Source organism: Hippopotamus amphibius, chromosome 4, assembly GCF_030028045.1.
Source record: "Hippopotamus amphibius kiboko isolate mHipAmp2 chromosome 4, mHipAmp2.hap2, whole genome shotgun sequence".
Lineage (NCBI taxonomy): Eukaryota > Metazoa > Chordata > Mammalia > Artiodactyla > Hippopotamidae > Hippopotamus > Hippopotamus amphibius.
This window is the reverse complement of record NC_080189.1, coordinates 59,329,044-59,356,614: the sequence shown is the minus strand read 5'-3', so window position 1 is coordinate 59,356,614 and position 27,571 is coordinate 59,329,044. Positions and strand designations below refer to the sequence as shown.

Sequence of the window (27,571 nt, the reverse complement as noted above, 5' to 3'; positions counted from 1 at the left end):
TTGGCAAGTGTACAATCTCAAGATACCCTGATGAAAGTTTTGATTTAGAGATATAAAACTCTGTGCTTATTTTTGACCCTACAGTTACAGCTAGCAGCAAAGCCAGGTGTTTATTATGAAGGCCTAAGCCAAGTATATAAAATTCACTTCTATATCAAATCAATTTGATGGCTATCATGAATGACTCAGTAAAATCTTAAGTTAAATTTAAAGTCTGATGACAATGTAGCACATTTTAAACATAAGGGTTGAAATGAACAATTTGATTTCCCTCTGCCAGCTTGAAAATAGAAACTTCTTCACCATATCTAAGGGAATGAACATAAGTATGTGCCTAGGAGGAGGCCTAACCTATAACAGGATCTTAACACATATTTTTAAAAGAATAAATGCAAGAAAGCCAATTGCATTTACTTGGTAATATCGATAACCTGCTAAGGAAGTTTTCAATAATATCAAGAAAATGCACTGCAAAGTCATTTGATGAGAAGGCAGCATTCTATTACATTTATTTTTTAATACAACTTCTAGTGAATACAGGATTAGGGTTTATACAACATATGCAATTCTTACCTTTAAGTATAATTCTGGCTTTGTTATCCATTTGAGTCATCAAAATTATCTCCATAAATGTATGTTATTAAGAATTCTTTTGATTCTTTTATTTTTTTTTACTCTGCCAGTCTCTCTCCTCAATACCCAAATCACCTGCAATTCTGCTAAAATTTTTTATCTTTCATTTTATCTTTCCATTTACTTATGTTTTCTCTTTCTAATTAGCCTTATAAGCATCCTGAGGACAAGATGTGTATTTTACTGTCTTGATTCTACTTATTATTTATTAGAGGTTCTGGAGAGGGTGTTTAAAAACATTATATTGCCATTCTTTCTCCTTGATCATTTACCACTCCCATCCTAAAGAGGCTTCAGAATAAAGATTTACTACAGAACCTCATAAACATCTGGAATTTAAAAAGTTACATTTAGTAGACTTAGAATATGTGTTCTGATTCTTTTATCTTTTGGCAAATGCACATTACTTTTATGGTAATCTGCAAATAAAATAAATTACATGGGATGATATGTTGGCAGAATTTCATAAACCCCCAAATTAAACTGGATTGAATCTGACGTTTACATAGGAAGATGGACAATGTTGTACCCCCCAAAATTGCTACAACAGAGTATTTCCATTGGTATCCAGGTCCTTCTCTTTATCTCTTTATTCTGAAAAGATTCAACATCTTTCAAGTAAACAAAGCCTCTTGAAAGTTCTCTGTCCCAACCTGCAAATCCACTTTAAATGAGGCAAGAATAGTTCTTGCCTTTTCATCTTCTTGTCTACCTTCTTGATTCATATCTTATACTTTTTAATAGCCTCCCAAAAAGGGTCAAAAAAGAATAGTGACTATTTTGTAAGTTACTATGTGCCCAACACTGTACATTCCTTAAAAAACTGATAAAGGTATTACTATACCATGTTAACTTGAGGAAACTGAGGCTCAGAGACTTCGCCCAAGGTCAATTACTTATGTTGCTTAAGCTACACATCTAATATATCTGAAAGCCCATGCTCTTTCTTCTATGCTATCCTGCTTGCAGTCTACAGAACTAAAGCTTTGTAGAAAAAAAGATGGAAATACATTCCTCTCATTTTTATCCAACCAAAAACCCTGGTGCATAGTCCTGTGGTGTTGAGATTCACCCTTTGAACATTATCATTCAGTTCACTTTGAAGACTTGCACCTGCCTTCAGTGAGCTCCAAAGTTCTTGTCCTCTTCTTTTCTTTCATAATATGCTCACCCTGGGCAAGTACATAGAAGTCTCCTTCAAAAGGCTTGGCTCATGGGTATGCTGACTGATATTTCATGCACTCTTTCTTATATAAATCAGAACCAGAACATATACTCTATAGAATTAATGCAGTGTCTTAAAATGGATGAAAAAGATACTTGCAAAGCAAAATGAGTGCAAACGTCCTCTAGATTTTTATGGTTTTTCTCTTTTGCATTTCCTCACATCTAATTTTCTTGAGCTACCAGTCTTCACTGAATCTTTGCAAAGCATTTTATCTGCTTTCATAGACACTACTTCCTTTATACTCACATTCTATCAGAGAATTTAATATTTTATTAAAATACATAATGCCAATATTAAGTACAACTGACAGGTTCTGCCTCTTCTGGTGGTTCTGGCGGGACCAGAAGCGTGTACACACATTAGAACCTTGAATACTCAGGAGAGCTGTAGATCTCAGTGTAGGTTTTACAGAAGGAACAGACGGAATCTGTTATAGTGGTAAGTTACGTGGAGACCAATTGAAGAGTCTTGGTTTCGAAGTCACTTAGACCTGAGTTCAAATCCCGCCTCTTGATACTGGCAAAGTTAGTTTTCAGATCTAAGTTTCAATTTCCTCATCTATAACGTGAGGATAAAAATAGTTCCTCAGTCTAACAAAGTTGTCATGACATTAAGTTAGATGGTGCCTGTAGAGTGTTCAACACAAGGTCAGGCACATGGCAGATGCTCAAAATAAGTGATCACTGCTGCTGCTGCTGGTACTTAAACTACAACAGCAACAGGCTAAAGCTTCACCACCTGTTGTAACCAGACATTTGCTACCTTTTGGTCTCATAAATATAATGTCCTAGAGGACCTTGCCACATAAATCTTTTAAAAGCAAGCTGGTCATCTGTGAAGTAAAATTTTTCCTTTCCCTAAACCTGCTCCTCTTCTTGTACTCCCAGTTTTAGAGTAGGTACCAGCTTCTACCCAAGCCCAAGCAAACTTCCAGGCCTCTGTTTTCCTTACTTATCAACTCCCCTCCTGCCCCAGTGGTCCAAGATGAATATCCACCCATTTAGCACATCCTATGAAGCTGCTGCCTTAAGACTCTTCTAATCCACTTCTTTACGTTTCCATGACATGCCTTCCGTCACTCATAAAACTTGGCTGTTTTTATATCTGCCTCCTCCCAACAACTTCTTTCAACTGTAAATACCTTGAGAATGCCAGGTATAATCTATCCCTGTAACCCCAGTGTGGCTAGCACATTGCTTGGCATATAGCAGGCACTGAACAAATGTTTGCTGAGTAAATTAATACAGTTTTAGCCACATCTGCACAGCACAGCAAAGCCTGATTTTCCTGTTACTTCTCAGCTTTCAAGTAAGAAATATAGTGAAGCACAGCTGCAGCTTGGGCCTAAGTGACCCTCTTGGGGATTTTCTCTTGTTGTTAGGTTCAACCATTAGCAGTAATTTTTGCTGTCGCAATGTTTGTTCTGGTAAATTCAGGAAAACTAAATGGTGCTAATCATAAAAATAGCCTTAATTAGGCAGTTTTTGTTGGAATTTGTTTACTGGAATTCAATTTGGTTATATATATTTTCAGACTCAGTTCTGTGGGAGAATAAAAGAGAGTTGCTTTTTCTCTGGAGGAAAAAGACCTCAAACTAACACTTTAATGTTTAAAATTCCTAGGTCTGCGCCAACCATCCAGATGGCTTTCAGCAAAAGCATCCCCTTCTCTGCAAAGGCATCTCTTTCCATTTTCTGTCAGTTGACTTCTGTGTGTCCTGGTTTTGTAATGTTGGGCCACTTAGTCTCTTTTCACATCGTTGGGAATAACAGCACCTTCTTCATAAAGCTGTTGGGAGAATTTCTAGCAGTAATATATTCAAAGTATTGATCACAGTGCCTAGAATATGCTAAATGACAAGATGACTTTATGATTATTTTCACAGTCCCTGGTTTCTCCAGGACAACGCCACAGAACAGTACAACAAAAAAGCACATGGCTTGGGGGCTGGAGAGACCAAGGCCCCAAAAGACAAAAAACAATGTCACAGTTGTGTGATAGCGGGCAAGTCATTTAGCTTATATCTTCTGTGATCTCCTCTTCAAGAAAATGGTGCAAAAGATATCAATCTCTTAGGTATTGAGAGGATTCAAAGAAATAAAATAAGTATAACATTCAACATGATGTATGGCCCAAGATATATATTCATTTCTCTCATTTATCAACTCATTCAAAATTTTGTCAGTCTTTGTTCTCAGAATGTTTTCTGATATTTCACTCCATTCTTACTATCTAGTCACCAAATCAATAAATATCTAAAGTATCTATCTAGATTACTGATAAGGCCTCGTGTGTTCCCTACCTTCAGATGCTCAGCTCTTCAGGTCACTGATAATACTGCTGGCAAATTATTCTTGCTAAACTTCTGACCAGATCAATTTATGATTTGCCTATAAAATCTTCTGTAACAACTCAAACTCATCTTTCCCTTCTTAAAAATTATTTTAGCTATTGTAGTAGACAATTCAAAAATTAGATTTTACAGAATTTTAAAGTTTTCTTTAGTTTCCTTCCCCTTTCCTTTTCAAAAGTGTACTCCTCAAAAGCAGGGACTCTCTCTACCACTATGGTAGGCAGGCTCTAAAATGACCCCTAATGATCGCTTCTTCCTGGGCAATGATGCTCTTGTATAATCCTTTCCCTTGAATGTGGACTGGATCTAGGGACTCACTTCTAAAAAGAAGAATACAACAGAAGTGATGGGGTGTCACTTCTAAGATTAGTTTATTAAAAAGCTGTAACTGGCATCTCTTTTGTCCTCTTGCTCTTGAAAAACGAGCCACCATGTTGTATGTGGCCCTATGGAGAGGCCCATATCACAAGGAACTGATGTTTCTGGCCAACAGCCAGTAAGGAGCTGAGGCTTGCCAAAAGGCACATGAGGGAGCTTGGAAGTGGATCTCTTGCATTCTGCCAACAGCTGTGAGTGAGCTTGGAAGCAGATCTTCCCCCAGCTGAGCATGTGTAAGACTTCAGCTCTGGCTGAAACCTTATTTTTGGCCTTGCGAGGGATCTTGAGTCAGAGGTATCTAGCTAAACTGACCCACAGATACTGTAATGTGTGAATACTTCTTATTTTAAGTTGCCAAGTTTGGTGGTAATTTGCTATAGAGCAATAGAAAGGGGGTACAGAAAAACAGAGAATTCTGGAAACAAGCAGTGAATGAAGGCTGGAAGAATCTTGAAGAGTACATTAAAGCAGCCTCAATTGCCTTGAAAAGACTGTAAGTAGAGATCTGGAAGGGGAATCTTTGATGTGTAGTGGCAGAAAGCTTAGCCACATTATCACCTCTGTAAGGACAAGGGATGAAATATCCCTACTGAACTGAACGAGCTAGCGAAGTAGATTTCTAAAGTGCTGAGGGTGTTGCCTGATTTCTTCCTGCTGCTTCTGGTAAAATATGACAGGGATCAATTGAGAGGACGTTGAACAGAAAGGAACCAAGACTTGATGCTTCTGCAAGTCTTGATTCTAAAATTAAGAAACGGCTTCTAAACAAAGTTCAAATCCAGGATACTGTCATAGTGAAAAAATGAAGCAGAGGGTTTGACCATAAAACTCTTGTGTTAAGAACTCTGAGCTTAGAGTCTGTCATACAGAGTGAAGTAAGTCAGAAAGAGAAGGACAAATATTGTATGCTAACTCACATATACGGAATCTAAAAATGGTACTGATGAACTCAGTGACAAGAACAAGGACGCAGGTGCACAGAATGGACTGGAGAACTCGAGGTTTGGGAGGGGGCGGGGGGTGAAGGGGAAGCTGAGACGAAGTGAGAGAGTAGCACAGACATATATATAGTACCAACTGTAAAATAGATAGTCAGTGGGAAGTTGTTGTATAACAAAGGGAGTCCAACTCGAGGATGGAAGATGCCTTAGAGGACTGGGGCGGGGAGGGTGGGGGGGACTCGAGGGAGGGTGGGGGGGGAGTCAAGGGAGGGAGGGAATACGGGGATATGTGTATAAAAACAGATGATTGAACTTGGTGTACTCCCCCAAAAATAATAAATAAATAAATAAAATTAATAATAATAAAAAAAAAAAAACCTCTGAGCTTAGGAAACTCAAATTTTTTATAATAGGTGGTAAGCAAGTCTGTCACATACCCTAAAATAGACAGACACTATCTGTATTTTTCAAGGTGGTTCACTATACAAATATCATTGAAAAAATAATCTGAAAAAAAGGCCATCATGCCTCTGTTCACAAGACATGCAGAGAAGTCAGAGAGCCATGGGGGAATTGTCTCCCAACAATAGCCACCCTCATTTCTACACTATCTTGGCATCTGGTGAATTTTCCCATGAGTATGACATTCCCTTGACTATACTGGTAAGTGTGACCAAGAGTGGCTAGGATCAAATCTATTCAGTCTGTCTCACATCATATAATTAAAACTATTATTAAAAGAACTCCAAACAGCAGAATGAGCCCAACTTGCAGAAGTGAGATCAACCATACTCCCCAGGCTTCCAGACCCTACTGGCTAAACAAATCCCATAAATCATCAGGGTCTGCCTTAGAAATCCAGGTTGCTTTCTCCTTAAGCTTCTTTATTGAGTTTTCCACTTGGTCTAAGGTATTATTAATCCAGATACAGCAGGAGTTATTAGTGATTGCACAGACTAGGCATTGGACCACGAGGAGGAAATCTAGGGTTCACGGTGATACTATCACCCATAAGAACCCTGGCCAGTGAGCTGAGGTCAACCTGAATGCCTTCCAGGATATAGGTGGTATCACTGATAACATCACCTAAAGTTTAGAATAAATTTTGTAGCATTTTATCTAGTTAAATGACTCCAAACCTAAGAATAACTGCATATAAATAATGTCAGCTATCCCCCAGGAAAGCAACCCCGATTAACTAAGAATAGCCTCACTTAGGAGAGATCTCTAAAGTCATCTGAGGGCTACATGATCTGATAATTACTGTGTTTCTTTAAATACATGAAGGCCTCTTATGATCACCCCTAAGCTACATGAACAGTCTGAGGAGTCTGATCAATTGCCACAATTTGTTTCCATAGTCTGCCATCCTAAACTTTAATCTGTAATTTTTCAAGTGACAGACCAAACAAGCTGTTGACAATAGCTCAAAGTCAGTAAAAATATCACAAGGTTCATCAAGGGGAGTACTGACCAGAGTTGTAAGTATGATCTTGAATTCTGCACAATGATCAAAGTGACCACGTTCATTTTGGGGTCTACATAGCTGGTGCTGAGGTTGGAAAGCCTACTAGACAGAGTTGGACAGCTTAGCTGAACCATTGGTGAAATGAGCCTGGGCATTTAAGGAAAACTCTATGAATTAAAGGCCTCATTGAGCTAGAGGCCTTGTTTCAGGAGGCCAAATAGCAGATAGTTCCTCCCAAATAAAAAGCTGCTACTCGTTCATGTAAATCTAAGATGCTGCTGGGCCAGGCTAGCAGCTTTCCTGAATCTATCATTTCCATTTGACAAGCAAAGTTGGTTGGGCCCTTCCAACCTTCTTGATCAGTGAGATCAAGCTGACCCACCTCAAACTGAGAATATTAGGCCAGAAAGTGACAAGGCCTCCATGGGTCAAGCATTCAGTTTCAGTTTCCATAAGAGCTTAGTAGGAGGTTAACAGCTACCCCATCTCCTCTTTTCTGATTGCCACATCAGGTATGCAGTGTTGTATCAAGAAATGGCCTGAGTATTCTGTCAACCATTAAGTATTTAAATAAACTGTGATTTACCCTTCTCTTCCTGCGATTCTATATTGTTTCTGCTGGACCACCTGGAACAAAACAGGGAGAGTCATCTACACATCCTGCTATCACTTCTCTACATGTGGCAGTCCTTGAGTGGGAGAATCTCCACTGTCACTAACAGGACAAAAAAGCACAGGCATATAAGAAATCAATTCCATTGCAGAGTTAGCAGTGGAAGCATAACAGCATAACACTGCATCTTCCAAAAGGGTCCCATCTACCCTTTAAAGGCCATTTTAGCTCTCCTTCTTGCTTTGGACTCTGCCCAAACCACATCAGTTGAATCTGGATATTCTTTCTCACTATGGGATCAGGTGAGGTGCTGACTGGTGAGCCAGTATCCATAAAGTTTGAGTGCCTCCCCTCCCAAAGTTTCCCAGTATATTCACGGGGTTCATACAGCATTTGATCTTTCTGGAGGACAAAGAGATCTATCTCAGTCTGACCCCTCATCGTCTTTCTCTTTAAAGCAGCTGAAGCCAGGGTAGTAAGAGGGGGCATCAAGGGGCACAGAGGCAGAAAGAAGCTCTGTGCTTGTAATAAGGTGAGGTAATAATTCATTTTCAATTATTCAATTGATTCAATCAGTCAATTTCATGTAATAAGTAACAGTTCATTTTCGGTTTTGAGCACTGCAATGGTTACTACGTTTTAACCAAATTTCCAATGTCTATGGTCTACCGAAAGCACTATACAGGGTGAGTCATCATTACTGATACAACCAATGTAGCTTCGGAGAGCTTTTGACTCAGCAGCCTTATCCTTGACTCCGACAACAGGGACTCTGTGATGGAGCTCATCCCAATCTGGAGTCCAATCATAAGTCTGGTGTGAACATAAGGGATGGGGAAGTTTTTCAAGTGGTAATGCTGACTACAAGAATCTATCCAGGTTGTTTTGAATAAAATAGTGTCTCATTCTCCAGTGAGTTACTTTTATCAGCATTATAGACTAGTCAGGACCCAAGTACTCATCCATGGTTTCCCACAGGAGTTTGTCAATCTGAAAGAAATCTCCGCAACAGGGCTAATCTTCCCTTATAGCAGTCAAGGCCCACTGCAAAAAACATCACGATATTTTACTGTCTGAGTGAATTTAAAGTTGCCATGATAAACTGCAGGAGGGGTTGAGTCAAAAGGCAGTTCAACTGTTGCTATTTCTCTTTAACTAGCATTATGTTCCTTGTCCCATAATCTCCCCAGTGAACCAGCAAAAGTTTTAAGGATTTATCAGGCTTTTGACTATGACAATGACAAATTCCTTCCTTTCATGCTCAGTGTCAGGATGTATTCCTATAACTGTTGTCTGAACAAAGTCAAGACCTTCTTCTAACCCAGAATGCATCTTCATACTAGTTGATTTTTGTATCATGATTTCTGTGTTGGTACTTCAAGCCACAATTTCCAAAGGGTGATAAGAAGAGAGCCAGAGGATTCCTGCACACATAGACATGTCAGGAGAGATACCCAGACATGCCTGGTAACCTGCATCTTTCATTACAGGCATTAAGTATTACTGTCCTTCCTCAAGAGGGAAAGTCTACCTGTATCTTCCCAGACTGTTAACTACATAAACACTTGAACAGATAGTCTAGAACAAAGGGTAGTCAATGCCTCAGAAATGTTAGAGCCCCAGAGAGAACTGTTTCCCAATTATTATTTAATGGTAAAAATGTCTAGAAATTCAGCTGATTTTTAAAGTCCCTACAATATTATTCAGTTTACCTTCTCAAAGACTTTCCAACCAATACTCTTTTCTATATACTCGGCTCTGCAGGTAAACTTGTCTTTTTATTTCTTGACCACACACAGTACTGGTTCAGCTTCTTAGTAACAGAAAAAAAAATAAACAATAACAACAAACACCTTCTTGCAAACAAAAATTGAAACCACAAATCTAAAAATTCATGTTTTTACTTCTGTATGTTCATTGTTGTGATGATTCTTTTATACTATGGTTATCTGGCCTTTTGACTGATTGCCTTGAAAATGATTTAAATTCTTTACTATATATATTTATTGTTTCCGCAGCAAAATATCAAGCTTCTTGGGAGTATAAACTATATTTTTTCAAGACAATATTCGTAATTCAATTCCTCTTAATAAATGATAGCTGCTTACTAAGACATAAATGCCATTGTCTTTAAGTCTCTGATAAATACATTCTATACGAGGAGGGAACCAGTGATCCCTATTTTTCCCACTGAGATCCAGAACTAAACAGTCAACAGACCAAAGTGGACCTCTGTAATTCAAATGTCACACTGCAATTTCAAATTGGCAGCCTTCCTTGAGTTTCATTTTTACTTGCCAAGGAAACAATGAAGCATTTATTCTGATGCCAGCAGAACTGTGGGAAGAGACTAAGAGATCTGTATTTCCCTGAATCTTTAATCTGCAGAAGAGAACAACTACACTGACCAAGTGGCACATGTTATTATTATTTTAATAATTCTTTAATTATTGAATCTTGGAAAATATGGTGTTTTCATATAAAAATTGACTCATATGATTACAAAAATGCTGATCATTACACAGAACTAGAAGTGACAGCTACAGAATTTATAATAAACAAAAAAGTAAAACCAACAAAAATATCACTGATGGTATTTCTATGGATTATCTATGGATAGAGAATAAATTTAAATATAATCTCAAATTTACAATTTCCTTTAAGGGAGAATAATTTTACTCCTTTCCTCATTATGGCTTTCTGGTTGTCTGTGGCAGTAATTTCTTCTTGAAAAGTGTCTGCAGTACCACGACTCAAAAGTCTTTAGGTCAGTTTTTCTGACATCTCTAAACTGGACAACTTCAACTCTGATTGCATCTAACCCTTCCCACAAACTCCCATAACCCTAGGTCATTTGCAATACATATTCTGTTCCAGCAGGTGTGAGGCTGCGTGGAGAAATCTTCAGTCTTAAAGAAGTACTATGAAAGTCCCACTTTGAGACACAGAGTCTTAAGTCATTTTATAGTTTCTTAGAGAGCAGGAATCATGTCATATTCATTTTATATCCACATAACTATAAATATAAACAACTGGATATGGCAGATTTTAGTTTTTTTCATTAAATATTGAGTTGACACAAAGAGTATTTATGAAATACACAAAAAATATAATGAATAATGAAATAACCACCACCAATAAAATAACGACTTAATTTAAGAAAAGGAGCAGTACCACTACATTTCAATTATAATCTTCTCTGTGTGCCTCCTTGATTTTATTTTAGTTGCTTGCCCTTCAGAATAATTCTGCTAAATTTTATTATTCTTGTTTTTCTTTAGTTTTACTATATTTTTGTATGACTAAACAATGTATCATTAATTTTTCTATGAATTTAAACTTCATATAAATGGAATCATGTATTCTTCTGTGCCTTTCTCCTTTTAATGGTACGTTCCTAAAATCCTCTAACTGTTGTGGACTGCAGAAACAACTTCTGTGTATCATTCCACTGAATGAATACACTACAATATATTTACCCATTCTCTTCTTGTTAGAGATGTCAGTTGTATCCAATTCTTTCCTATTACAAGAACAATATTATTCATGTATTACACCTCATGAATTTAAGAATTTTACTAAGGTGTTTTAGTAAGAAATACAATTGTTGAGTCGACTTCACTAGATAATACCAAATTGTTTTTCAAAGAGAATGGGGCAATTTATATGCCTATTGAAGATAATAACAGTTCCTTTTACTCCATATCCCCACCAAAACTTAAAATATTCAATTTAAATCAATTTAGTAGGTAGGAAATAGTATTTCATTTGGTTTTTAACTTTTACATTTTGATTCCGAATGTTTGGCATCTTCTCACGTGTTCACTGGTCACTGAGATTTCTTCTGCTACGATACAACTATTCAAGCCAATAGCCCATATGTAGTCCTTTCTCATTGGCTCATGGAAGACTTTTTAAACAATTCTCTGTTTTCTGGAATAAGTTATAGGTGACTGGAGATATCTGTTCCAGTTTGGTAAAACTGATAAAATAACAGACTTATCTTTATTTCCTTTCTTATTTCTTTCTCCGTTCCCTTTTTCCTTCCCCCCTTTCTCTCTCTTCTGATGTTTCTTACTCATGGTGATTTATTTCCCTGTGAGTTTTGTACTTTGAATTGTAAGCATCTACTTCTTGAAACTGTAACTTTTAGGCTTTGATTGAAGCTGAATACCTGAAGAAAGGATATTGTTTTTTCCTCATAAAAGGCAGCATATAATCAGGCTGTGGTGATCATAATTTCTCACAGAATGTTTTTTTCTCCCCCTCCACTCAGCAACAAGATTTGACACTGGCAGTTTCCCATGCAGTCCCTTGGAGAGAAAACTAGATTTATTTTCATCTTATAGAGTAGTGTAGCCCATGGGGCTCTAGTTTTAAGATGGAGTTCTTCAACTAGACATCCACTTTGAGTGGGCCCTGGGCTTTTTCTATTGTAACCCAAAGCAACACAATACAGAGAACACTTAGGATAAGTATGACATTATGACAGAGATATGAAAGAAGCCAGACATTAAAAAGTATGTACTTTATGATTCCATTCAAATGACATTCTAGGATTGACAAAATTACAGTGTCAGAAAGCAGACTGAATGGTTTTTTGGGGCTGAGAGTGATTGCAAAGTTCTATGAGGGAACTATCTGAGGTAATGAAAATGTTCTATATCTTGACTGTGGTGGTGGTTATTCACTACACTGTTAACCTAAACACATCTGAAATTGGTACATGTTATTGTATATAAATTATTCCTCATTAATGTTGATTTTAATATCTGAAATGTGGATATACAGTAATAAAAATTATCAAATTATACACTTAAGATCTGCAGTTTATTCTATGTTAATAAAATAATTTTCAAAAACCCCTTTAAAAACTGTAATTCCAAAAATCAATTAAGAGTTTTCACCACCACCCTTACTAGCATCAATATCAGTTTAAAATAATTAAAGCCCTTATCAGACCTGGCAAACCTCCACAGTAAGGCATCTTTAGGACATTGGTCCTTGGTCAGGTCACCACTTAGTTTTTCCTGCTGATGAAAATGTATGTCTATGATCGAAGCCTATTTCAGAGTTAATACAATGGGCTGGAGAAGACGGTTATCTATGCAGTATTGATCTTGGCATCATTTAGGCCACTTCAACTATTCTGTTTCTACTACAGGTTTATTCAGATATGACTAAAAAGTCACGTCAATGTGAGTCACCAGGTTGCTATTTCTAAGGTCCCAAAGGTTTTCAAGGAATGAAATATGCATGTTTATTTTTTTTGGTTTTACATGCAGAAGATTTTGGTGTTGTGTGATCGATAGGGTCTTCTTGTAAATTCATGATCTCTTGAAACAATGAAAATGTGGTAGTAAAAGCCCACAAAAGGTGCTAAACCCAAAAGTGTCAAAGACAAGTACGCCTTATTCCTTCAGTCCTTTCCCTACCTTCAATCTCTAGTCTAATTAGGTTTGACATTTCTTTTATCCCTGATTTCTATGCCATTCTTCCTTCACTATTTCAGATTATGTTCCTAACTAAATTTCATTCTCCTAATTTAACTCTACTCTCCACTTTCATCTTAATATCCTTTGAGTGATTCATTTCAGTTCAATTTCTTGGCTACCACTAATCTGCTCAGTGCCGTGCTCATCTCTGCATGTATTAGAAATCAATCAGCTATCAAAACCTGTCACTGAAGAGATTACAAGCTAGTGGGGGAAATTTATGGGTAAAAAATGATAGAGATACACAAGGTGCTGTTGCTCAATTAAAAAAGGGCCCTCAGCCCAGCTGAGAGAGCCCAGGAAAGCTTTTTGGCGGAGACAGGTGAAATCTAAACAGAGCCCTGAAAGGTGAACAGGATTAGTGGGCACATAAGAGCAACTAAGAGTGTAGGGAATGGCATTCAGGGTAGAGAAAACACGAGGCGCAAAGGCATGGGAAATCACAGCATCCCTATGGCACACGGGAAAGTTACTCAGTTTCCCAGGTTAATAAGGCCCATCTCTCACTGTGCATTTTAGCATTTTAGAGCTTTTTGGTAAAAAATCATATTCAACTTTTCAATGTTTTTAAAGTTGGAAATATGCTGTCATTTTTGTTTGTTTCTATGACATTTCTGTAACACTGCAAACTGCGGTTCATTACTGAATTGTTCTAGCATGGTTTCTAGAAAGTACAAAGTCTATAATCTCAGAGGAATTTAATGGCTTAGAAGTATTTGATAAAGTTTATCTGTTTCATATTTGGCTCATGAATTAATACAACAATGTGGCAGCTGGAAAGAAAATAAGAAAACATATTCAAATCACTTGAATTATGATAAACCGAAATAAAACAAACAAAAAAAATGAGCTACACAAAGATGGCATTATTTAGGCAAAGGTTTCTATTCTAATCTCTAATTTTCTTTTACACTACACATCTTCCTATCTCTGCTCAATGTTATAAATAATAATGTTTCTATACACAAAGAATATTCCTAAAGAGGACTTTTCAAGTATAGGAGGATGTCCACCTCCTGGGGATAAGTTGTCTCTGTGTGTGTGTGTGCACGCACACTGTGTACATTGCTTAGATAAGACCAAGAACGGATACAGTCTTTAACTGAATGTCTTCCAAGCACCTTATGATTCTGGGTTTCAATGACAATGACCACTACTACAGATTTGGGGATCACAAACCAAAGGACATAATTAAATTTAATAATTTCAAAGGTCCAGTCAAATCAGAGTCTGTAAACAGTTGTTGAAAAGGTTTTGTATTTCTCCTATTCTTCTGGCTCATCTAAGCACCATAAAGCAATCTCCCTTTTAAATATACCTGACTTCCCATGTCTACGTCACTCTATCACTATTACTAGCAACTAAAGATAGTGAGAATTATTTTATGATTTAAAGTGTAGAATCTTTTTACACATTTTAGTATGCCTACCATATAAATCATGCAAACAAGTACTACTATAATTTAAAGATATATACATTTAGTTTTTTGAAAAATTAAGAACTTTGTATCAAACTATCCTTTTCTACAAAAATAATCACTGGATTTAAAGACAATATAAGTCGCCGTGTACGTTATATTTTATAAACATCATACAGCCCTGTTGTTGGATATCTTTTTTTTCCCTTCAATATAAATCACCAAATATTTAAAATGTTAGGGGTTAAAAACATTCACGGTTAAATATTAAGGAGTGAGTCCAAATTGCAGAATCTGTGCCTAAAATATGTGCTATGTTTCAGAATTAATTATTTTTCAAATGATTATTTTCAAACTATTATTCAACATATAAAACACATGGCTCTAGAGAAGTTCTTCTGAGCACAGAGCTAGTTAACAAGACACAGAGTAATTTCACACATGAAAGCAAGAAGGTACAGATAAGCATTATTTTCCACCAAAAAACAAACCTTAAGGAAATAGTTGTTATTGTTATTGCAGTTGCCAGACACTCCTTGCAATTCAGCCACAGTGTTCTAAAACGGTTGACAACAAAGATTAAAAAAGGCTTTTTCCCCCGCTAGAGAGAGCAGCCTAATGATAAAGGATAGAAAAAACACTGAAGTTCCAGTGCTTGCTGTAACACGAACTTTTGAGAACTAAGAGAATACCCCCAACTCTTAGTTTCTCAAACTTGTAAACACAGTATAAAGCCAGTTCATGTCATTAAAAGGCTCTCCATAATACCCGCAATCTCCTGTTCACACAACACAAGCTGCTCCCACATAGGAACAGCATACAGCATGAGTCAAATTCAATGTTATCCCTCTAATGCTTTTCACATAAAAATTACATTTTTGTAAACCTTTAACACTTATACAAACCATAGCTTCCATTGTATTTCTGCCTCTAATTATTACAAATTAACACAAGTAATAAAAATGCACATCCATGTAGGCAGTTGCTTTAAACTGTATTCAACACTTTAAAAGATTCTAAAAAATAAAATAATGTTGTCATGATATAGTTGTATTAATAATAATTTCTAGTAATAAAAACAAACTATGAAAGAAAGATTAAATTATATTTTAAGAGAAGGAGTGATTTTGGTTTCTGGAGTGATGATTAATCTTCTTATGAACTACTACACAAAGAGGCTTTGAAATGCCATCTATAATCTAATACATGAAAGTATAATAAATATATTTTAATATTTAAAGAAGCAAAAGCAAAATAATCATATAACTTTAAAAGTATATGTAAAATAACTCATTTTAATGTGAACTACCATTATATACGTTCTAATTCAAAAAAGTGGTAGAGTACCAGTTCATACTTCATTTCCAGCCTGAGCCCACAGTGCTTCACACTGCATATTGCTCTTTGATAGAAACAGATAGACCCAAAATATCCATACATGACCCATGCTACACAAAACATATACCAGAATTACATCATCTCACCATTAAAAGGTAAACATTGATAGCTGTGGCGTATGAACGGAAATTAGATTTGTTACTGAAAATAAAATCTAGTTGAAAAATTTACCATACCCCCAGAATTTCGTGGGATAGTGCTGACGGTCTGAGGGGTTTACTGAAATCCTCCATGGTTATCTTTCAGATTGTTAAAAAAAAAAAAAAAAAAGAAGGAAAGAAAGAAAAAGAAATGAACAATAATTCTATAAATCCAGAAGTACAATCACCTAATAACAGATATATTCAGATCTACATTTAAAATTTTTCAGTGGTTCCCGCTTCTTTATAGAATCCTCCCTTTCATTTTTCATCCTTTAAGCAGAGCCATTTTAACTTAAAAAAAAAATCAGAATGTTTAACAGAGAATGAACAGAAACAAGGATGCAATTCAAATTGAACTGGGTGTTTGCTTATTTTAAACTCTATTCTAGTTTAAATATTTGAAGGAAAAAAAAACAGGAAATTCAGAAATTTAAGTGGAGTCTGGGGATCATCTATATATTTTAAATTCTATTGGAGTGTGACATAATTTCTTAAAGCATTGAAACAGATATATGTAAGCACACACAATACCTGGTAAAGTATTCTTAATCCTAAACATGGTTCTGATAAGAGGCCCACTGTACTTTTACAATTTCAGGATATATTTCTTGCATTGCAATGTTTTCCCTGTAGGCAATTCAAGCAAGCAACTCCCCTCTGTCAATGTGACAGGTTCCAAATTACAATCAACCTTGTATTATTTGACCAAAACCAGAGCTATCTATTCTTCAGTAGACAATGCTGATCCAAGTGCCGGCTCTAGAAATTAGTTGGATGAACTTGGTCGTTTCTGCATTTAATTAGAGGTTTTCCTGACTGGCCCAGGGAATGTCACAGGGGATATTATCAAATAAAAGTGATTCTAACTTTGAAATCACAAGATGCTTCTATAAATGATAAGAAAAATGAGAAACAAGTGATTGATTACGCAACTCAGGGTTAACAAAAACATGTAAATCAATAAATTGTTCAATTATATATAAAATTAAATCAATTATTCAATAACCATTTACTCATTGGATAACCAATACTGGTTCTTCTCATTTCCATTATGTCTTTCAGTTTTCATTAACACACAGAGAGAATAAACAAAAAATAAGGACATAACACTCCAATCAATTTAACAATATCTGGTAGCATTAGTAAAAAATGAATTTAAATCGAGTAAATAACATGTTTACATAAAAGTGGGTTTTTACTATTGGCAGAGCTTTCATCTCTCTGATGCACATAAAATTAACGGTCAGTTTTAGCTGGGTATGCTTTGCTGAGGCAGTGTATAACACACAAGAAAGGGAAAAAGGTAAGTCAGAGAGGAACACAAGGGAGAAAGAAACAATGGGAAAGGGCTCCTTGACCTTTTCAATAAAGTGAAGGTTACTTGGAATAGCATAATAGCAAGCACCTGCTTTCCATTTCCACAATTCGCAGACAGAAGAAAAAGTTTAACCTAAAGCTAAACTCTTATTTTTTTGTAAAATAGTTGTATACTCAGCTATTCTTCCCTTTAAGCCCTATCTTCATAGGCTACTTCTGAATTATTTACCTATAGTAAATAATTCTCCAAGTATTTGATCCCCCTATTATTAGAAATATAGAACAAACAATTACACAACCTAAGTATTACAAGAAACTCCGTAAGTGAAAACAGAAATCTTCCTTCTAGCATCTCTTGTTCCCCAGCTACTCTGTGTGTGCCTAAAGACAGACAGACCCATCAGTCTACTCCATTCAAAATCAGCAGTGTGTTGCAAAGAGTCAAGGCTTTGAAGCCAGGAAGACCCTGTTCCCATCCTCAATCTGGCAATCACTAGCTGTACCACTAGAAAAAGCCTCAATTACTACATTTTTAGAAGGGAAAAAAAAAAAAAAAAAAAGAATCTCTTCTGCTTGCTGTAAAGATTACATGAAATCATGTAGGAGAGGAACCTGGCAAAGTGCCTGGTGCTGAATATTTATTTACCCTCTCTGCCCTTGAGAATATCTGCTCAAATGACAATCACCTAACTCTGCTTTCCTTATAAAAACAGGCAAACAAACAAAATCCATATGCTGTACTCCTAAGTATAAATGTTGAATGACAAATACTCCTTTTGCATCTAGCGAAATTATCAAATTAGAGAAAATCTTATATTAAAAGTATTAGCTGCTTAAGTTCAAAACTTTGGGGGATGAATGTGATCAATTCCTCAAAATAACTGGACTAAGTATGTAATATGTGATCTAAACATTTCAGCTGGGAAGCCTTAATTAAAGAACTATCTTATTTTCCCTCTTTCCTTGTTAGCTCTGATGCTTTATTTCACAGGCTCCTGGAATATTAGAAACTGGAAGTAATTTAGAGATTTAGCCCAATACCTGTACTTTAAAGCAAAGACACTAAGGTCCACACAGACTGAAAAATTTGGCCTCCGCACCTTCCACCACTTGATGTCACCAGTACTCCCCTGAACCTCAGATCTCAAATTCTAACAAAGTGAGCAGGTAAAAGTCAAACCTGCAGAGAATGATTCTACAATCCTAATTCAGGCCTGCAGCCAAAGCAAATCAGTGTCTCTGATAAAACACAAAATACTAGTGCAGAGAACTGAAAATTAGGGAAGACGGAAGTTCAAATATTTGAGGAAATCACTTTTTTAGTTTTGAGATCCAAGATAACATTTTCATATATAATATCTTAGTATAGTAAAAAACAAACAAACAAAAAAACACACAAAAAACCTTGCCATTTAAAATGAATTCTGAAAGTGAAAAACTAAATCAACTAAATAGAATTCTAAGAGACTAATCCACTCATGTGAAGAATTTCTGATGTTTACTCTTAGATCAACAGTTAACTGAAGCATCACTTAAAAAATTTCTACTCTAATAAAAGAGAGCATACATCCTCATTATACTACAAACAGATGAAAATTAATATACATTTAGGTTAAAACAGTCCAGATTAAAAATACATGAAAAATATTTGAATGTCCCTTTATTAATCTTCACTCCTGGCTAGAAACCAAAAAAGTTTTGGGAAAAGAATATATTCAGATGAGTAGAGGTTGAACATATGAAGTTATACTGTCCTTACATCAGCTGGGATGGAGAAGAGTATTTATTTTACCTGAAATATTTACTATGTTTATGAAGTATGAAATACTGCAACTAAACTGTTGATGGATCCTTCAACATGCCAATGTGAAACATATGCATGTTTAAACATGTTTACAATAAAGTATGTTATCCCCTGATATCAATGTACATTTGGCATTTACATTAGAAATAGACCAGCATCTGTATTGTATTACAACACACAAGGGTTCTGTCAAGCCGTTTTCACTTGGGGGTTAGCTTCTATTCGTTTGCTTGATCTTCTACAGAGAGCAGGCTGCAAAATTATTCCAATATGTATCTACTCTATGGAATACGTGCTGGTGGAAAAGCTTTGTTCTGCATTATGTTAGCACAAATCATAGTGAGCAGATCCAAAGAACTTTCTCTTCCTAGGGGGAAAAAAACCCTGAAAACACTCAGCAATTTTCATTACTTTTCCGTGTATGTTTGTGTATGTATGTGTGTGTCTTTTCACTCAAAATGTTTACTGATTTCTTTGAAAAAGCACTACATACTTATTGTAGAAAATTTGGAAAAAATTGAAAAAAGATAAAGCAGAGAGAGAAATTCACCTAATTCTAACAAAAAGATAGCTACTATTCACATTTTGGTACTTTTACTCTTCTTTATTTCAATGAATTTATCTTAACAATGTGGTAAAAGAGGACTTATTTGATCCAGAAGTCTTCATACTGTAAATAAGATACCATTACTTGATTGATAAGCTAGTAACAAACACTAGTAATATTTCCTTTCTGTGAGGTTGAACGTCAACATATTCTCCTTGAGAAGCTGCAAACACCTGTCATACTGTTACACGGTAAAGAGAGTTTTACAAGCAGGGAGGTAGTAAGAAGAAATGACGGAAAAAGAACGTTTGCAAGTGCAACTTACCTCATCGTCGTCGGCATCATACTGGGCATAGTGCTGTTCAAGCAGCTCTCTCTGGCGCCTTTCTTGTTCCAGCGTCTGGCTTATCAGCTGGGCAACCTCACTCACTTGTCCTGGTTTTTCTCGCCCAATAACAAATCTATACAAAGGTTAAAGAAAACTGATCTAGTTAGACTCTCCAGCAAAAAGGAATGCTAAGAAAAGTAACCAAGCTTCATATTTCATCAGGGTACAGCAAGCCTCAAAAAAATAATACTACCTATATTTTTTGAAAGGTATGCCTGGGTAGAAGGAGAGGTTAACGGAGCAATTAAAGTGATTTTTGCACCTATAGCCCAAAGGAAAAGAAAGGGGAAAAGTAAAGGAGCATAAAAAATTATTACTTTAGGAGAAGACAAAAAAGATGTAATCCATTCTACAGTACATTACACATTTTTGATGCCCTACAAAATGAAAGCAAGCTCATAATTTACTGTACCATTGAACTTAAGAATCATTTCCATAATCATGCCCTCTTCATATTGCAAAAACCACTTTAAAAACATTTTGAGGTATGGTATGCTCTAGGTGAGTAAATACAAAGAGAGACATTGACTTTTTGCTAAACTACTGTAACTCTGGAGATAAGAAAAAGAAGGGGAAATAAATGCAGTTTTTATTTGTTTGTTTTTGTTTTTAAAATAAAAAAATAAGCACAGGTGGCAAATTAGTTCACTTCTTTGCAGAAAGATGGTATGAGGACGGATGTAGCCTCGAGAAATAAAGAGTCAAGGGGGAATATCTGTTGATATTAATTAATTCCTGTTAAGAAAAAAGGTATAAAGAAAAAACCAAGAAGGACTTACTTATTGCCAGCTAGTCACTTATGATACATCCTCATTGATACTATGATTCTTGCTCAACAAATTAATATTCACTTTTTAACATCTTTCACACTAATATATAGTTCTATTTTTCTAAAAATACAAATAATATGTCTCCATGATATACCTTCCATATATTATTTAACTTCATTATTTTGGATGTAACTCTGTTTAATCTTGCTTCTATACTTAATTGATGTTTTCCTCTGATTATAATATGTTGCTATTTTTCAATTACAATTTTAAATGAAATACTCTACCATTCTCTGTACAAATACACTAAAGGTCAAAATTTTTATACTTGGATGTTAGTAATTAAATGTCTTTTTTAGAAATATTTTTATGTAGTTTCAAATAGGACTGTGAAATTATGTTTGGGTATTCATTTATTAGCTGAGTTATTTTCCTCTGGGAAATTATTAATTATTGAGTTGTCATAATTATATATTCTGGATATATATCATCTATATATTTTATAGACACATACACATACACAGATACATACATGCACACAAATCATATATGCATATGTTTGATTTATTATCTTCTCTCAATCTGTGCTTTGTCTTTTCATCTTCGTTGTGTCTTTCAAGGAAGTCCAATTTCGCACTTTTTTTTTTCAATTTAGCACTTTTTAAATGATTGTGCCTTGTGCTTCCTACCTAAGAAATCTTTGCCTGAGTTAATATTGCTAAGATTTTTCTCCTATTTTTCTTGTTAAAGTGTTAATGTTTTGATTTTTTATTAGGTAGGTGAAATCTTTCAAATTAATTTTCATGCATGATATTTGGTAAGGGGGGGGAAGTTCATTATTTTCCAAATGGGTAACCAGTTGTTTCCATACCATGTCTTAAAAAGACTATTCTTTACCATCACTGAATTACTTGGGCACATTGGCTGAAAATCAATTGACCGTGTACTTATGTGCTGATTTCTGGACTTTCCAATCCGTTCCACTGATGTATTTATCCTTGTGCCAATACCACACTGCCTTGATTACTATACAGTAAATCTTGAAACTGGGTGCTCTGAGTTATCCAACTATGTATATCTTTTTCAAAATTATTTTGACTATTCTAAGTTATCTAAACTGCTATATAAATTTTACAACCAGCTTGCCAATTTCATTTAAAAAGCCCACTGATGTGTAATTTGGGATTGCTTTGAATCTATAGATCAACTTGTGGAGAACTGACATCTTAATAACATGGAATTGTCTGATCCATGAACATGGTAGATTTCTGCATTTATTTTCTTTAATTATTTCTATTGAATATAGTTGACATATAATACTATGTTAGTTACAGGTGTATTACATAATGATTTGACACTTGACATTATGAAATGATCACCACGATAAGTAGAACTGAACTATTCTCTATGCCTTATTTTCCTTATGTGAAAATTAGTATCTACCCCATATGTCTAAAGGAGTGACAGAAGAATAAAATGTGATATAGACATGAAAGGATTTTAAGGTATTCTTAGTATGATAAGACTAATAAAACTTCCCATTTGGAAAATGTGTAACATTCAAATTACCTTTCTATCTATTCTAAACGTTTGGTCCATTTTTAAGCTGTCTGTGTAAATGTGTCCTATTGTATGTGTATAATCTAGCACACATAAAAATGAGTGGAAAATATAAAGTTTAAAGTAAGGTTATTATTTCAAGTATGGATTCAGACTATGGACATACTGTGATAGTATAATTCAGAGGTTAAAAGTGCATATAAAAGATAAAAATGGCTTTGATAGAACAAATCCACTGAACTATAAACATGACGTACTGGCTCCTTGACCTTGAAACTAATTCTTAGTTTCCAGATTTGTAAAATAAATATAATAACCATAACAAACAAATATATAATCCATATGAAAAGCTTAATAACTAAGTACCTGATGCCTAGAGAGTATTTAATATGTGTTTACTGCTGCCTTTATCTGGATAATATATTAATATCTACATAGGATTGAGTGCATTTCAAAGTACTGTATGTACACACTTACTTATTTGCTCTCACTAGCTTTGAAAGAAAGAAGGTTTTTGTGGGTCAACCACAGGAAAAAGATAAAATACTTACACTGAAGTGTGCTCTGAAGAACCTTAATTTCAGTTGCAATTGAAATAGGAAAGTATGGATTACATAATCACTTTATATTGAATTTTAAAAATCATCAAAAATGTAACAAAGTCAGGAACAATCAGACCCTCTAAATACATATGACCAAATTAACTGACATTTCTGCACAATTATTATTTATATTTTGGACGTTATCCCCAACTGAAATGACAACACATGTATCAATCATCTTGTTTATAAACTTAAAATTCCTTTAAGAGAAAAATACTTTTCTTGCTACTTTCTAATTTTTTCTTCCTTTCTTCAATAAGGAACAGTGTGATCTTTTGTATTTTAGCTATAAAGAATGAGGTAAAAACAAAACAAAAACACCGTAATGTACATTTAAATTTAAACTTACATATTTTCGAAGCTTATGATTGACAAATAATGGCAACATTAAAAACAACAAAATCTATAACTAGGGTTTATGTTTTTAGCATAGCTTGCTTCTAATGTTTAAAACAATCATGGTGTTTCAACACGAATTATTTCACAAAGCACTGCCCCCTCTTTCCCTCAGGCTGAGATAAAATAGGCAAAGGCAGATAAATCAGTTTTTCCTTTTCTTTTCATCTATTATCAGACGAAGCAATGTCCATGTAGTGTCCTTTAGAGTTAAGATGATGAGATTATATGGAATTCATTTGATTAGTTTATTGAATTCTCTGGTGAGCTGTCAAACAAAAACAAAACAACTATAAAATTCCATTTACAATTTGCTGAACTGTAGTCATAAAGTGCCTACATGTTCTGTGTGAATGATGTGAGACATTATGTTGAAAAATGATGATTTATGAGTGTTTTGTTTTTCAGATATAAGCTATTCCAGTAAAAGTGATATATTAGTCAAAAATGGCACTTATTATTATATCAAAAATTTTTAATTATAAATGGAATTAAGCTACTCTATAAAAGGAAAAGCTAAATCAGGATATAGTTATTAGTTCTTATAAAATAATTCTTTCATTCAAATATTCTTTAAACAAATATTTTTTGTATGCACACCAAACACCTGTTATAATATAAAGAAAAATAGATGCATAAGACCTATTGTCATTTTACTTCAGCCTTGGATCACAAGATCACATGGTGCTTTAAAACGTTTTGGTAAAAACTCATTTTTTTAAAATATTTGATGACATTTTATTGTATGAACTTGGTAGCTTTTAAAATATTTAACTTAATTTTACTAAGCAAGTGGTGGCAAAAGTATATCCATTCCCCTTCACTAAAATTTGTTGATTTTATTGAAGTTCTACACAATCAAGCTTTGCCTCTTTCTTATATGTGAAGACTCATATAGTTTTCCTTTCCATATTGGAATCTAGATTAATATACTATATATTTAGCATTTAAAATTTTAAAAATTCACCTAAAAATGTTTGCTTTTAAAAGCCAGATCTGAAATATTTAAACCTAATTGTAAGCATTCGTTCCTGGAAATGAATTTTGTATCTAACCCAACTCTGATTATAAAGAACTTTTTTCTACACTATAGTTCAATGTAAAAAAAAAGTAGTTGAATTATTCAAAAAACACTGCCTAACCCATGCTACGTCAAGGACTATATATTTACTAAAGTGCTACATCCTTTCAAGAAATGACATTTCTCTATTTAATAGTTAGCTCTGATGTCTCAGGTTCAAACATTTACACACACAAATATTAAAAAGGATTTTTTTAAATGTTGATCTGTATATAGTGAGACCAGAAAAAGTGTCATTAAGCCAAAGTCCCCTTTAAGTAATTTTCTGAAATCCCCACTTTCTTAAACGTCTTTCTATCACCAGTTGTCGCTGACTATCCTCATATATATACGAGTAAAATTTTACTCTCCATGGTCCCAACTTTAGAGTGGCTGCTCCTCTTTTCTGAGGGAAAGAGGACAGTCTTAGGAGTAATGTAAGTACAAAATCCACAATGACTCATGATTTCCATGAACATGACAATACCCTCACCGCCCTCCATTACGTATGACACTCCTTTACACCCAATCATGAAACCAAGGCTCTGTTAAAAAGTGAAACTCTCAATTTCCCCTTGTGCTGTAATGGTAGCAAAATTCTTATTAAAATGATGTGAATGAAGTGAAAACATTTCAACATTCAGTGCATTTCAATGGAAATCACAAATAAACCATTGATATTATATAAAAATAAGTTTTTTAAGCTACCATACTTAGAAATTACATGCCCAGGGGTGAATCCAAAATAAACATGAGCATATCTATAAAAAACTCACTTATCATTCACTTATATTTTCTTTTGAATATTATAACCTCTTCCAAAAAGGACAGAGGAATATTTAAGACCCTCAGATTAATTTCTTTTCTATTATGTGTAACTACAGTTCCTATAAAATCCTGACCTCCAGAAGTGTTATTATGACTTGATGTCAAAAAGTTGTTAAATACATTCACTGGGGATGAAAGCTCAATGAATGCATAGTGATGGAGCATAAATAGCAGGTACGTGCCAGAAAGCATTTTAAGTTTAATGTGAATGGCACTGAAGAGCAAACATATAATTTATTAGAAATGTCTCTTACTGAAGCACAATCTCTTCTATAGCATCACTTTCCTACGACAGCTGCCTTTCAGTACAAGGAAGGCTGTCTGGAGTTAAAAACAACTAATCCTTGTTTCACAGTTCACTCTTTCAAATGCCTTACAATTTGTTACCACATCTTTTTAAAATCTTTCTGTTTTTCAGGCAGAAGTTTGTCGAATCTTTTATGTATAGAAGGAAAAATGTTTAGACCTCTCACCATCCAAAGGTCAGTCTTTCTTAAAGAGTCTCAAGGTTTTCAGGGTTCTTAAGGTATGCAACATTAAACATAAATTATATTATGGTATAACATTAATCTGTCTGCCTGTCTGTCTATCCATCCGTCTATCCATCCAACTACTTACTTGATCACTATATAACAGTCTCTAAGATGGATTCAAGTAACTCTGTATTCTTATACTCATGTCTTGTTGAATATAATATCCCCTTGAGCATGGGATAGACTTGTTAACTCACTTTTATCAAATAAAATACAGAATTGATGGAATCTCACTTCGGCTCTATGAAAAGATGGCAGATTGCATGCTGGCTACTCCCTTGGTTCACTTCCTCTGGGTAATCTAGTTTCCATGTTGTGAGGCATCTCTGTAGAGAGGCTCTCATGAGAAAGCTGGAAAGTGGATCACAGAAACTGTGAGATAATAAAAGTTTGTTATTTCAAGTCACTAAATTTGGGCGTAATATGTTATGCAACAATATGTGCTGGGCACATAGTGGTAAACAGACAGGCAAGGTCCACTTAAAGCTAAAGACCTAAAACATGAGTTCTTAAATGTTATGCTGCAAGTCCACATTTGAATGAGGAAAAGGGTCCAGATGTGAAGAATTTTATATAGGTATATTTTTTCTGGTAAAAACCCAATAATAAAATATTTTAAAGACAAAAGTACACAGCACAATAAAATCTACATATTGTTAATGAAATTGTTTGACTACATCTACCTTTCTTAAAGAAACATGATCCTCCTTTCCAAATCACCATCACCTCAATATAATTAGTTTGCATAGCACTTTTTAAATTAATTGTAACTATTATCACACATTTTAAAAATCAGTTTTACTGAAGTCAAATTTATATACAACAAAATTTACCAAATTTAAATTGTATAATATGTTTTGACAAATATATATACAGTTGTATAACAAGCACAATAACCACAATATAGAACATTCTGTCACCTCAAAAATGTTCCCTCTTTCTTCTCTGCTGTTTAAATGGAATCAAGCAGTGTAAAGTCTTTTGTGTCTGGCTTCTTACTCAACACAATAGTTCTGAGAGTCATACATGGTGTTAAATACACTGGCAATTCATTCCTTTGTATTGCTAAGAAATATTTCATTGTATGGAATATAATACAATCTGCAGATGCATTTATCAGTTAAAGGACATTTGAGTTGTTTCCAGCTTGGAGCTTTTTTGAATAAAGCTCCTATGAATGTGCAAGTATGAGCCTTTGGGTAGATATATGTTTTTATTCCTCTTGAGTAAATAGCTAGGAGTAGAATTGCTGGCTGTATGATAAGTGTATGTTTAACTTTATAAGAACCTGCCAAACTGTTCTGCAAAGTGGCTGTTATTTTTCATTCCCACCAGCAATGAATGGATGTTAAATTAAAGTTGCTCCACATGCTCGTCAATGTACAGTAGTAGCAGTCTTTTAAATTTCAGCCATTCTAGTGGATGTGTAGTTGTACCTCACTGTGCATTTAATTTGCATTTCCCCAATGATTAATGGTGTTGAGCAGCATTTCATGTGCCTAACTGTATATCTTCCTCAGTGAAGTGTCTTGTTAATTGATTTGCACATTTTGAATAGGGTTGTATACCTTCTTATTGAATTATAAAGAGTTCTTCATATCTTATAAATAACAGTCCTTTGTCAGATAATTGCTTTGCAAATATTAGTCTGTAGCTTGCTTGTTCATTTTACGGGTATTTTTTGAACAAATGTTTTAAA

General features: G+C 34.8%; 1 protein-coding gene across 1 annotated transcript in view; it reads right to left on the bottom strand.

Annotated features, from left to right (window-relative positions):
- PPP1R9A (protein phosphatase 1 regulatory subunit 9A) overlaps positions 1-27,571 on the bottom strand; it is a 296,085-nt gene that overhangs the window by 68,707 nt on the left and 199,807 nt on the right. Inside the window, 2 exon segments of the mRNA XM_057731848.1 lie at positions 15,018-15,083; positions 20,061-20,196. Of these exon segments, the coding sequence (XP_057587831.1) occupies positions 15,018-15,083; positions 20,061-20,196 (202 nt within the window).